Below are 13,546 nucleotides of genomic sequence, written 5' to 3'. Positions count from 1 at the left end.
CAGTCTTTCCTCAGAGGATGAGGAGAATCTCAATTTGTCAGGGTCTCTCTCTCTCTCTCTCTGCACTCTTATGGTGCTCACTACCACCTTTGGAATTGGAATTCTTATTGGAAATTACTACTAACCTGATCACTTTGTATGGTCCGATCTGCCTGTACAGCACACAAAACAACACTTTTCACTGTATCTCGGTACATGTGACAACAATAAATCAACCAATCCGTGTGACCCATTCCCAGGGAAAAATATAATTATTGCATTGAAATTGCCCCACATCCTTGGTCAAGAGGTAATTGCCCCTCCCAGATCCCACCCACCCGTTCATCCTTTACAAGGAACACAGGGACATTTGGACACCATTTAGCCCCTTGAGCTTATCCTGCCATTCAATTAATCATCGTTGATCTCTGCTTTGCTACCTTTGATCCGTATCTCTTAATATCTTTATTTATACACAAATTCAAATCACAGATTTAAAATTAACATTTGATCTATTATGAATTTCCATTTGCAGAAGAGAGTTCCAAACTTTATGATCCTTTATGTGAAGGCATGTTTCCTAATTTTCACCTCTTAAAACTTTAATCTTTGGGCTATTCCCCTAATCCTAGGTTCACCAACCAGCAGAAATAAGTCCTCCCTATCCATCCAGTATGGTCCCCTTAAATATCCTGAAAACTTTGCTCAAATCTCCAATGAACCTTCTGAATTCTACAGCATCACACCCTATTTTCTGTGGTCACTCTTCCAAATCTAACAAGGAGTCCCAGCATCGTTCCAGTAAACACACACGACACTCCCTCCAAGGTGACGTGGTGTACAGGACTACTCTGTGACTCAGTTTAGGGTCCAACTGGGGCTTTAAGTAGCTCAAGTGTGAGCATAAGCCCAGTGTACTCTGCCTCCCTGGATATAAACACCTGAGTTCCATTAGCCTTTTTTAAAAAAATTATTTGCTGTACCTGTCCATGACATTCATGATCTATGTACCTGGGTTCCCAATTTTCTTTGCACTTCCACTGCTCCTAGGTTTGTTTCATCTAGAAAATAGCCTGCTCTACCCCCTCTCTTGAGCTTCTAAGTGCTTAACCTCATATTTATCTGCACTGAAACCCATTTGTCTACAGTTGTGCCCATTGACGGAGTCAGCGGGGGAGGTTTTCCCCACATATTTACTGGGACCTCCTCTCTATCGAGTGACTCTGCTATCTGGAACTCTCTCCTCAAAACCTCTCCACCTTACTACGCTGTCCCTTTCCTGTTTATAAAGGCCTTAGACAAACCATTCTCTGCCGCTGTGCCGTTACTCCCTACCTGTGCCTCCAGCTTGCTGACCAGTGTTGGGTTCTGCTCTGCAAAGTGCTGTGAGCCATCTTTCTGTACGTGAGAGGAGCACAACAGAAATCTATGCAGCCTTTGAATACTAAAACCTACCATTAATACCAACATTTCTGTTCACTAGTAACTTGACACCAATAGCTTTATGTACCATTTGATACCAAAAAACATTTATTACCAACTTAACATCAGTAACATTAATTATTAATGCAATACAAATACCCCTCAGAAAATACCAATAACTTTAATTGACAATTTAACACTTGCATTGTTTACAATGAACCACCTACTGTACTCATCAATATTGCTCAGTAGCAATTTAACAGAAATAGCTTCTGTTTCAATGTTGTTACAAATTTGATGTTCATAACTAAGATGTTTCAATACAGATTCAAAGTCAGCCACATTCAGGGCCAATTTATCAATACTAGTTGCAATGTACTGCACTCCATTGCAAACTGTGTTCATTACCAATTGGCACCTATAACCAGCAGGTTCTGTAAATTTCTGAGAAAAATCATTGGTGAGCTGTGTAATTGAGCTAAACCCAGGCAGTGCTCAATTCCAATTGGGTAGGGGTTCTGAATCTTAATGTTATGAAGGCAAAAGTCCACCATTCTTAAAAGTGGATGGAATAGCCAATCTGGAGCTGAGTAACTTATGACAGCTTAATACGCCCATAAAATGCTTGTACAAATGGGGACCTTGAGTGTTGATTCACTTGGTGACGCACTATTTAAATAGATGAAAATCTAGCTCATGTGCATATATTCATGACCAAATTAAACACCAACACGTTTCATTATCAAGTTAGAACCATAGAGTGTTATCAGCAATCTATTTATTATAACCCATTTGCAGTTTAGATTTTAAACTTCTAATTGTCAATTTAACATGGAAAAGTTTGATTCCCAGTTTGACACTGCTAAATTTCATTGTCAATTTCATGGAACGGTGATGGGAATTTAGACATCGATAGCAGAGGTGGAGGGGAGGGAAGATAGGTGGGGTAACACCTTACATACAGCCAATGAGATTTTGTTTCTAAGTGAGTGAATGAGATGGGGAGCCTGACTGAACATAAAACAATCATCAAGCCTCTGCAAGTTTTCTGGTCTCCCGGTTTTGAATTGTGTTCCCATTATTTTTACCATATTAACATCGATGTGCTTCACTCTATAATAACGTTAGGCCAATACCAATGTTAGCAGACTTTGCCCAAAAAGAAAATGATTCTTGCTACCTGATTTGGAGATGCCGGTGTTGGACTGGGGTGTACAAAGTTAAAAATCACACAACACCAGGTTATAGTCCAACAGGTTTAATTGGAAGCACTAGCTTTTGGAGCGCTGCTCCTTCATCAGGTGGTGATGAAGGAGCAGTGCTCTGAAAGCTAGTGCTTCCAATTAAACCTGTTGGACTATAACCTGGTGTTGTGTGAATATTAGTTCTTGCTACATGACTTCAGATTGTTATCCAGCATTGGCTATGTTGCTAAGGCAACTCCACTAACTAATGGACCATTTGCCTTGTCTTATTCATACAAGTGGTGGACCCACTGGGGCTCAATGGTATCTAACAGGCAATGAAACTTCAAACTAGTAGTTTATAGAACCAGAGACTGAAACAGCACAGGAGGAGGCCATTCAGCCCATCTGTGTATTGGGTCTTTGAAGGAGTAATCCAATTTTAGTCCCACTCCCCTGCATTTTCTCTATACCCTAGAAAATGTTTCCTCTACAAACACTGACCTAATACATTTGGTCTTCAAAGCACCTCAATATCTTGGAATAAGTCTTGGTTTTGTTACTGACAGAAGGTACAAACCCTGAAATCTGAGTGCTAATTGACAAACATGATGAAGTGTCGGAGGGGCTGAGGGAACAAGCACTCACCCTCCTTCTGACTGCCTGCAGCATTCTGCTGCTGAAGCAGACTCTGACTGTACAGTGTGGGCAATGCCGCTGCTGCATACTGCTGGATTCCTGAGTAGGCTTGAGTCAGTGCGTCCATGGTGCCACCTGATCCATTCGTCAAGCCCGTAGCTCCGAGTCCGCCATTAAGCGCCGCCATACCTGAGAGCATTTGAGCAACTTTACATCAAACCAACAATAAAAAGAAAAAAGTGCACTCATTCAATAGTTCCTTACACAAAGGGCGATCCTCTCACATTCCCAAATAAGATATTCGCTGTTCAACTCATGCAACATGCAGGCAACATGCAACTGGGCTGGGATTCTCATTGAGAAACAAATAATACTCATTTATACTGAATCTATTAAACTGTCAAACAGATACAAACCCAAAACAACACACTTTTAATAGTGAGGAGCTAAAGGCCATGAAGAAACATTCCCTCCTGTTTGAATCTTTGCGTTCTGTCAGCTGATCATCCGAATTTAATCTACAGAGCTGCTAGAGTGGAGTCAGAGTCAAAGTGGAATTCCTTCAACTGAAATGACTTCACAGTAGTGATCTGGGAGCTAAGCGGAGAGGCCTAGAACTCCAGTATGACAAAGATTTTATGGAAGCAAACAGGTATTTAATGTCTATTCTCATCTTACAGCTTTCCTTTCCCACCAGGCAGGATCATTTCCACGCTGATTGAGACGGCCTACTATCTAGGCCTTCACCAGTACCCAACGCCTCTTTAGGTTGCTATGTGTTGGATATTCTATTGGGCACGGCTAATACCCTGTCCACTGCCCATTCTGACCTTTTACAGGGAAGGGCTTAGTTTCCACTTGCCATCTTTCCCTGTCAGTAAGTTTAAGTTTTGAATTTGAGTGTGCAGTTATGTGTCTACTTTGAGCTGTTCCATAAAATGTACCTAAATAGGAGCAGGAAAATGCCATGCGGCCTACTCCAACGTTCAATAAAACTGCGGCTGACTGAACTGTGACCTTCACTCCATTCTCCTGCATTCCCTCACGTAATCCTAGACACTCTTTTTGACCAAAAACCTGTCTAACTCAGCCTTTCCCTAGAACTAGACACTGTCTCACACTAAGAGGTTGGCTGTATAAAAGCTAGATGAGGGTTGTGAATCTTCAAGATTTCTCACACCCGAGAATTGTGGAAGTTGAGTCATTGAATATAGTCAAGACTGAGATAGGCAGATGCTTGAGCTATTCAGGAGTCAAAGATTATGGGAACAGGCAGAAAAGTAGAGTTAGGCTGTAGTCCGATCAGACATGGTCTTATTGAATGGCAGTAATTAGTCTCCCCCTGATCCTATCTGGTTGTCTACCCTTGTGAAAGAATCCAGGACCAGGAGACACAGTCACAGAAGATGGGTTTACTCGTTTCAGACTGAGATGAGGAGGAATTTCTTTCCTGAGGTTAGTGAATCTATGGAATTTTTAAACAGAGGCTGGGTCATTAAGCATACTCAACGCTGATTTAGAAAGATTTTAAATTAGAAATGGAGTTATGGGGAAAAGGCAGGAGAGAGGAGTTGAGGATCACGTCAGCCATGATCTCATTGATGGGCAGAGCAGACTTGATGGGCTGAATGGCCTCCTTCCACTCCTTTATCATAGGGTCTTAATTTCTTGAACTGGCAACAGTTCCCAGTGACAGAGAGGTAGACGTAATTTGTAGAACAAATGAAATTAAGACACCAGATTAGATTTAAAGAAATAACGTTACATATTATTCTCTAAGGATGAGAATTTTTGCAAACACTGCGGTGATTTTCTGAAATGGATCCATGTGACCAGCAGGTGGGCACAGTGCACCATACAAAACCACACAGTCTCCTTTTCCCTGTGCGCCCCTTTCCCCAAGACATTGCCCCCCCACCTTTCAATCCCCACCACCCAGTGTAGTACTGTACCTGCCAGTGCATTAATGTTATTTAAACCAACAGTAGCTCCGGCCAGCCCCTGGAGCGTTCCCAGGGAGGTCAAGGAATTCATGGCAGCACCTGCACCGGAATTTGTCGTTCCTGCTACTGGAGGTGTGGAAGATGCACATGAGAAAGAAGAACAGAAAACATTACGACTGAATTTAGAGAGGGAAAAACAAATAAACAAAGAAACAAACAAACAAGTAGTTCTCTCCCTGTCCCCAGGATGGTCAAAGATCAGTCTGTTGCAAGAGCTGCAACAAGGTAAGCGGGTAAGGCAAAGTGCCTTTGGTATGTGGCACATTCATTTTCGATGCCAATTGGCAAATCTACGGGCAAACAAGATGACGATGGAGTAGGGGGTCCACTTCCTCTGTCGGATTTCTCATTGTCTCTCCCTCCCTCTTTCCAAGTCAAGGCTTCTCCCGAAAAATGACAACGTGAAGTATCATTGGAGACTGTGCCTTCATCACAACAACAACTTGCATCTACGTGTCACCCTGAACCTGGCTGAATGTCCCAAGTGCCTCATGGGAATGTTAAGTCAAACAGAAAAAGACCCTAAGTGACATATTAAGAAGACAGTGACAAAAAATATTTCAAAGTGGGAGAGGCAGGAGACAGAGATAGAGAGATAGAGAGGTTTAGAGAGGGAATTCCAGAGCTAGGGAAATCGGGATTCACAATCACTTGATTACTACTAACCAAGCCAGACAAATAACCATTCACCCACCCTGTATAGTGTTCTCTCTCCCCTCCTTCTTAACCTCCACTTTACCCCAGATATTACCCTACAGCATTGAAATTGATTAAAATTAATCAATACAAGTAAGTTTCTCAAGCTATCACTGGTAGCTTTCAGGTAAATAGGTTGAGAGATCACTGGTCAAATAGACCGGGGCATTTTAATCAAGACTCTACACTCTGTCCTTTGTTAACTGGTCAGTAGAATTTCTCACATCACCACGTAGAGTGGATACAGAAGATGTAAACTTATCATGCTGCAGATTGAGCATTTTGACAGTGGTCATCTCCAGGGGCAGGAGGCTGGAATTATACTGTGATACATTTACACTGGTAATCTCCATTATAAATGCACGGGACCTTATCATGTTAAAAATTCAGACAAGCAACATGTGCAATGCTCAGATTGACTAAAATGGGTTTACAATCTTAGCATTGCACATGTGGATGTCAAGTATAATCTTCAGGTTAAGGAGCTTAGAGGGAGGGCCAAGTGTGGAGAACAATTTTAAGATCAGACAATCTGTCCCCATGTCCATTAGAAATCCTACAGCTCACACTTACAAATGAAATGGTCAATATAAACAAGTCACACAGTGGTTAAATTGTCCTGCCAGTGCCAGTGTGACTTGTTTAGACTGCCAGCTCCCATTTTAAATGCCAACCCTGAAATTTATAAGGGAAGTGGTATTACAGACTCACAATGTTTAACATGTGATAGATATGTACAGTCACAAATATCAAAAAGTAATTTATAAAATACATACCAGGCATCGACTGCTGATTGCTGTTTCCCCATTGCACTGCGGGAACAAATGTAAAAACACTCACACACATGCGCTGACTACCTTACCTTCTTTACTAATTTACACTTCTTTTCTATATAACAGCATACTTAGTTTGTCAGATTACTGACCCTGTGCACCATTATCAGGTTATCAGTTCTCAAACTGCCCCTGCTCAACGACCTCATGAGATGCATCTGATGTGTTCCAGCCACACTGCTCTGCTTCCACATTCAGCTATCTCCTGTTTGTGTTACTCAGTTTAACTTCCTCTCCTGTTTTTGAAACCGTTACACCTCATGGGCAGCCAAACCATACTGCTCATGTCTGAGACACCGCCTTCCTGTACTCCACACAATATTCCAGGAACCTGGAGCAGCCCAACATTGATGAGTGTGCACACTCTCTCAGCCAAGCCTTGGGACAGTTGACCAGGAGGGGTGACCTTGCCCAGCTGCACTGGTAGGTTGGCTCTGTTGGTGGCACTCCTGCATCCGAAACAGAGTTTCCCAGCTCCTCCCGCCACCGAGGAGTCCCTCGGGTGAGCTGTGAAATCAGGGTGCCATGAACAATTTGTGATCGGGTTTCAGACAATCCAATTTTGCTGTTTGAAGGAGGTTTTAGAATCCAAAAGGACTGCTGCATTGTCCTATAAAACAAGAGTGACTGGACCTTAAAGTGCCACTGAGCCATGATAAAACTCAAACTAAAATTCTTTCCTCCTCCTTGAACTTGCTATTTCAATCCCATTGAGCCCAATTGAGATCATTTTCAGTAAAAAAAAAACATAGATATAACCTTCTTGATTGGTATGACTCAGATTTGTCTAGTCTGTACCATTCATCTCAGTGTCCATTTGGAAGACAGTCCACCAGCCAACATCCTCTGAATCCAGGAATCAGAAACATGGGAAGTCACCATTAAGTTCCATCTGACAGGTTTTTATCAACCATGGTGGGAGTGGTCCTTGCTAGACAGGCTCAGGACAAGCCAGTTCCCCTGAGCAGCCAACTGCCACTGGGACCTCAGCACGAGCCCCTCACGCACTTGTGCAGAAGTGCAAATCATGCCACACTTCTACCATGGAGGGTCCCCGCTGCAGATGAATCAGCAAACTCAACAAATGAGGCAGCAATTGGTTGCCTCCAGGGATATGCTCTCACTGAATTAAAGAAAGTGCGACATGACAAAATTTTGCCTTTAACAACTAATGCGTTTCCACTTTGACCAATGATGCATAACTGAGCCAGGGAGGTGTTACTTGCAATCCATTAGCTCATCCATTCTGTCAGCACAGCAATACTGCATGAACTAATCTCAAGCCTCAGTCCCTGTAGCTCTTGCTCCTGATTTCCAGCAATCCCTCTGGTAAAATGTGCAGAGATGCACAAATATTTGATGGGTGATAGAAACAGTCTTAATGATGCTGTTGCTCCACTGGTGAAGCAAGTTGTTGCTTGGCAAGTGTACAGCTTTTACCTGGTCATCTGAAGCTTCATCACAGGTTAGGCCACTTCAGAAGGAAAAGCAAGGGGTATGGGGAAATGCTTTCCAAACACTCAAATCATGCTTTGACCTGTTCAGTTTTCAGGTTGTCAAAGCAACACACTGTCCCATTTCAACCACTTGGATTCGCATTTTGAACCCTGTAAAATGTTCCAAAGTGCTTCAGAGGTCCATGATCAAACACAGAAGAGATCTGGAACCGGTGACCACAGATTTAGTTTATGAATTATCTTAAAAGGAGGACAGTGAGGTCAGAGGGAAAGGAACTCCACAGCTTAATAAACAAGGCAGTTGGAGAAATTGTCACTAATGGTTGGCAAAGGAAAAATTGAGAATGCACAAGAGGAAATATTCTGAGGAATAGAAAATTCTCAGAGTTGTAGGGTTGGAGGTGGGTTATGGGCAGAGGGAAGGACTAACAAAACAACGCTGTGGTCATATGAGGTGAAGGAGGGAGTGACATCACACAGCCAATCTGTTCCAGCAGCCTTGTGCAAACCTTTGTCACATCCAGAACTTGGTTTTCACTTACATAATGACAGCAGATCCCTTAACTGCTCAACAATACTGAATGGGAGCCAAAGTCAGTAACTGTGCAACAGGTTAAAATGTACTGATGCCGAGACAACACAAGGACATCTTGCTGAAGGGCACAGTCTTTCAGACAAAAACCTAATTTGGAAGATGTCACATCAAAGTCCTCCATTTCTTGGATTTGTTTTTTGTTTAAACATAATTCCCACACAGATACTGCCCATCAACATTGTCTGCACTTATAATCTCAATGTGATCGCTACCCAAATGGTATTCTAGTTAAACGCTTTCCTCTTGCTGTCAATTCAGCCAGAAAATTTAGACCCACCTCTTTTTTAAATCAATTTATTGGACGTGAACATTGTTGGCAAACACAAGGCTACACTTGTTGCTCATCCCTAATTCCCCTTGGGAATGTGATGGCGACCTTCTTGAACTGCTGCAGTCCTTATGGTGTAGGTCCCATTGTGCTGTTACATAAGGAGTTTTAGGGTTCTGAGCCAGCAGTGAAGGAACAGATACTAGCAGCTACAATGACGCCTAGTTTGGAAGACAATTGTGGTGTTCCCATATGTTTATTGCCCTTGCCCTTCTAGGTGGCAGTTTCTTGTCTGTAGATGTAGGTCTTGTAGTGAGGTCAGCCAGGTGGACCTCATAGAATATGAGTCCCCTGATTGGACCAGATTAACAGCCCCAATCAGGTAGCCCTAGCTGACGGATATAAACAGGAGAGTTCCCACTTCTGCAAAAAGGCCCAGGCTTGGACTATAACCCCCTACCCACCAACCATGTGCAGAATCAGGACTACAAAATGGTTCTAGCATTGGTTTCCAAAACTAGAAGCAAAGTCGTGACCTTTATTTCTTCCTCTTACTAATACCAAAACCTACTTCTGACAGGATCATTTAATGCATTTCTCATATCAGCTCAATTACATCAATCTAGACTGAATTCAATCCAATCATCCTGGGATTAATTTGAAACCAGGTCACGTTAACCCAGAAAGCAGGGTAATCCAGTGCTCCAATACACAGCCAAGTTCATGGTCTGCAAGAAACCTGAGATTGTTAGACAATTTTTCAGTTTTGCAAAATTCTTACAAACACTTTCAAAAAAGCTTCATTAGAATTGCTGTATTGTAGAGATACATTTCTCAACTGATGGTGCAGTAATAGAATGAAAAATTCAAATTAAAATAAAACTCCATTCACAGGAGAGTCAGGAGTTCTGTTCACTCTCGGAGCCAGTTCTGTGCACTCTCGGAGCCAGTTCTGTGCTAGCTGAGTCAGTCAATGTCATGTACTGCGCATGTATAAATAAAAGGGTGACCTGGTGATGGGATACTGGCCTTAGTGGAGTTATTTCAGTCAGAGCCTTAACAAATTCCTGCCGTGTGTCTTGTTGACAGTACACAGTGCTGGCATTTTCCTTTTTTTTAGATCCTGACATATATCCTGTGTATTACAGGGGGTTTCTGTTTTTAAGATTTCAAGTTTTGCGTTTTTTTGTAAATACACCTGACCTATAAATTTGTGTGGTGCTTGTCTTGGAAAAGTTCATTGTATCATTCTGAAACCCCTATTTCCTCATTCTTTCATAATTTAAGTCAGACCAATGAAAATTATTACAAGAAAGTCTGAATCCAACTCATCAAACCTGTAACATTAAGAATCTCACCAGTCTATTCCTGATTCCTTTCATCCCTAACTGAACGAAGGGCAGTGTTGTTGAAGTCTCCAACCCTACCTGCTTTGCGTTTATATATTTGAAGTGTTGAAGCAACGTGCCAATATTGGCCAATTTTCAATCCTCCTACTGCAAGCTCCTGCCCACCAACCCATGGTCAATTGAGCAGGAAGATATCTGCAAGAAAGGGGGAACTAACAACAGAGCTGGTTCTGCACTGGCTAAGGCAAAAGTCTAATTAAATGGATATCCAAGCACCCCCTGTCAAATGGGAAGTACTTTACAGCAGGCTGAAACAGGGGGAGGAGGGAAAACAGTGGGCACAATACACAGATTAAGATGGTAAAATTAATCATGCAAAATGCCAGTGAAAAATGTGATGACTTTATGGCGTATCAATGTGTCATAAAGCGAATGACCCAGGAGACAATATCCAATTTCTCAGCAGGAGCCACAGGCAACTTTCAATCAAAATGTCTTATATTTGTAATACCCTCTTCATTTTAAGCAAACACTTTAGGGAACAGAGGATTAATGCAATTATCAGCTCCTGCGTTTAATTTTACTCAGCATAATGATATTTTTTACGATCACGTGATATGGAAAATCTATATATATGTTGACTGGGCCATGATACAGTGCAGGTTGCACTGGATACACTTGTAATAATTGGGTGGTTTTCATCAATGTTGAAAGGTGTTACATGTTCAACTCTGATAATAGCAGGAAGGGATGCACGGAAATCGACAAAAATGCAAAGCCGATAGAATCTAGAACGGACGAGTGATCCATTCCCCACCAGCGTCAAAGCAGTTGATCCCAGTATCCCTGGATCCTTGGCAGGGAAAATGAAAGCTGGCCGTGGCATCTGCTCCTGATAACTTATTGCTGGAAAATGCTCATGTGTGGCCAGCAGGTTTGAGCTGAATGAGGCTCAATGGCCAGGTCCTTTATAGTAAAGTCTGGCTGATGTGTCTGTGGTAAGGTACTAGAAAATAGGAGGAAATCAAGGTTTACCATTGGGTGCTTTTGCAGGCCTGAAAATTGTGGGTGACGAGGGAATGAAACCAAAATAATCAAATGTTACGTGATTGCTTCTAACATAGAGGCTTCTGGTTTAGTTTTCTTTTTTGCTGAATGATTGACGTATGCAGAACAAATCCTGTGACTTTCTGAGGACGGTGTCTCAGTTCGCCATGATGTCTAAAAGTTCAGATCCACTGAGGGTTACACTATCTGACAGACAATTATTACTCCTTAGATGACTAAATTTTAGAAGCAACTGTGAAAACTTTGCCACAAAAAAAACCCAATAACTGTGTAATTCAGTTTTGTATGGCACTGAGTACAGCATCACTTGCTCAGGTGACACAAAATTGTTTCAGGGCCTCTGTACGGAACACTGTCACTTGTGATCATTAACCTCTGATGTTGGCAGTGGTTGAGGGCTGGTAAAGGATTTTTAATTCAGCACAGCCTCCATTGGAATGAAGATGGCAGGGGAGGGGGGTGGACTTAACTGACATATGTCAGATGTGTCACTGGGATATGATTTAATCCATATTCGAGAAAGCAGGAGGAAAGGGAGTGCCTCAACATAGGACTACAATCAGAAATAAGGGAGGATGCTTGAAGTTGCTCATTTTAACATTGCTAGCCACCCTACTGCAATTTTCTCCTTTAATTAATCCGTTACATTAACCTGTAAACTGTCAGGTCTTATAGAATCATAGAATCCCTACAGTGTAAACAGAAGCCATTCGGCCCATCTAGTCTGCACCGACCCTATGAATTGCATTCCACCCTCACACCCATTCCCTGTAACCCCACATTTCCCTTAGCTAACCCACCTCGCCTGCATATCCCTGTATGACCTCCCTGTGTCCTGTATGATCCTACAATTAAATAAGGCTGACTTTTAAGCAAAACTCTAGCCTCACTGTCAAAAATAGATGTTGAGAGACAAAAGGAACCATAATGATGGCAGCTCGGACTGCTAAATAAAACCTTTCATTGCAAGTAACATTAAAAAGAAACTATTTTTGATTCAAATATGTCAAAAGATCTCCCAACGTGCTTTGCTCTCAGCGAATTATTTTGAAGTGCAAAAATGTTTGTTATGCAGGTACATATGGCAAACTATTTATAAAGATTAAAATATCACAATTACGTCAATGGGTTTAACAGTCTGCTGATATGCTTGAGCACCATTTTTAAAAAAAATGTTCATGGATGTGGTTGTCACTGACATTTATTACTTATCCCTAATTTGTTTGTAGATGGTGGTGATGAGAACATAAGAACTAGGTGCAGGAGTAGGCCATCTGGCCCTTCGAGCCTGATCTGCCATTCAATAAGATCATCCTTGATCTTTTTGTGGACTCAGCTCCACTTTCCTGCCCTCTCACCTATCCTGTCATTGTTCAAAAAAAAAGCTATCTTAGTTATTTACTGAATTAGCATCAACCACTTCACTGGGAAGGGAATTTCAAGTTCCTTTTCAATTCAGTCCTAAATCTGCTTCCCCTAATTTTGAGGCTGTGCCACATACCACTAAGGAAGGATTTTGACCCAGGAACAGTGATACATGTCTAAGTCAGCATGGTGTGTGGAGGGGAACTTGCAGGTGGCAGTGTTCCCATGCACTCTCTGCCCCTGTATTTTTGAGTGCAAGAAGTTGCAGGTTTGGAAGGTGCTGTCAGAAGAGTTAACAATATGAATTTGAGCAAGGAACATTTGATCATGGTGTCATTTTTTTGAACAGCCAAACAAATCATTCGATATTATATTAGATTACCTACAATGTGAAAACAGGCCATTTGGCCCAATAAGTCCACACCGATCCTCCGAAGAGTAACCCATCCAGACCAATTCCCCTATTCTACATTTACTCCTGACTAATGCACCTAACACTATGGGCAATTTAGCACGGCCAATTCACCTGACCTGCTCGTCTCTGCATTAAATTTAGAGCTCTCAGTTTAATGATTCATCTGAAGAGTGGGAACTCCAACAAGTAGTGTGCTCTCAGCAATGTTCTGAAGTTGATGCACTCTTGTTTCTGAGTATGGCACAAACTTGTTAACATCTGACACAAATGGCA

The 13,546-nt window shown here is 42.0% G+C and overlaps 1 protein-coding gene across 21 annotated transcripts in view; it reads right to left on the bottom strand.

Moving 5' to 3' along the window:
- The window catches only part of celf2 (cugbp, Elav-like family member 2), a 1,014,614-nt gene that overhangs the window by 9,634 nt on the left and 991,434 nt on the right, over positions 1-13,546 (bottom strand). For 9 of the 21 annotated variants that reach the window (XM_043714096.2, XM_043714095.2, XM_087999366.1 and 6 more), the window contains 4 exons: positions 6,700-6,735; positions 5,177-5,293; positions 3,234-3,431; positions 1,315-1,377 (listed from right to left, as the gene is read on the bottom strand). In XM_043714096.2, the coding sequence (XP_043570031.1) occupies positions 1,315-1,377; positions 3,234-3,431; positions 5,177-5,293; positions 6,700-6,735 (414 nt within the window). The remainder of the gene's footprint in view (positions 1-1,314; positions 1,378-3,233; positions 3,432-5,176; positions 5,294-6,699; positions 6,736-13,546) is intronic. The other 12 variants (XM_087999362.1, XM_043714106.2, XM_043714086.2 and 9 more) reach the window with 11 other exon arrangements.

The sequence above is a fragment of the Chiloscyllium plagiosum genome, unplaced genomic scaffold (assembly GCF_037043375.1).
Source record: "Chiloscyllium plagiosum isolate Xiang-an unplaced genomic scaffold, Cpla_swu_hap1 HiC_scaffold_23, whole genome shotgun sequence".
Taxonomy (NCBI): Eukaryota; Metazoa; Chordata; class Chondrichthyes; order Orectolobiformes; family Hemiscylliidae; genus Chiloscyllium; species Chiloscyllium plagiosum.
Note: the sequence above shows the minus strand (reverse complement) of the source record. Positions and strands in the feature narration are given on the sequence as shown.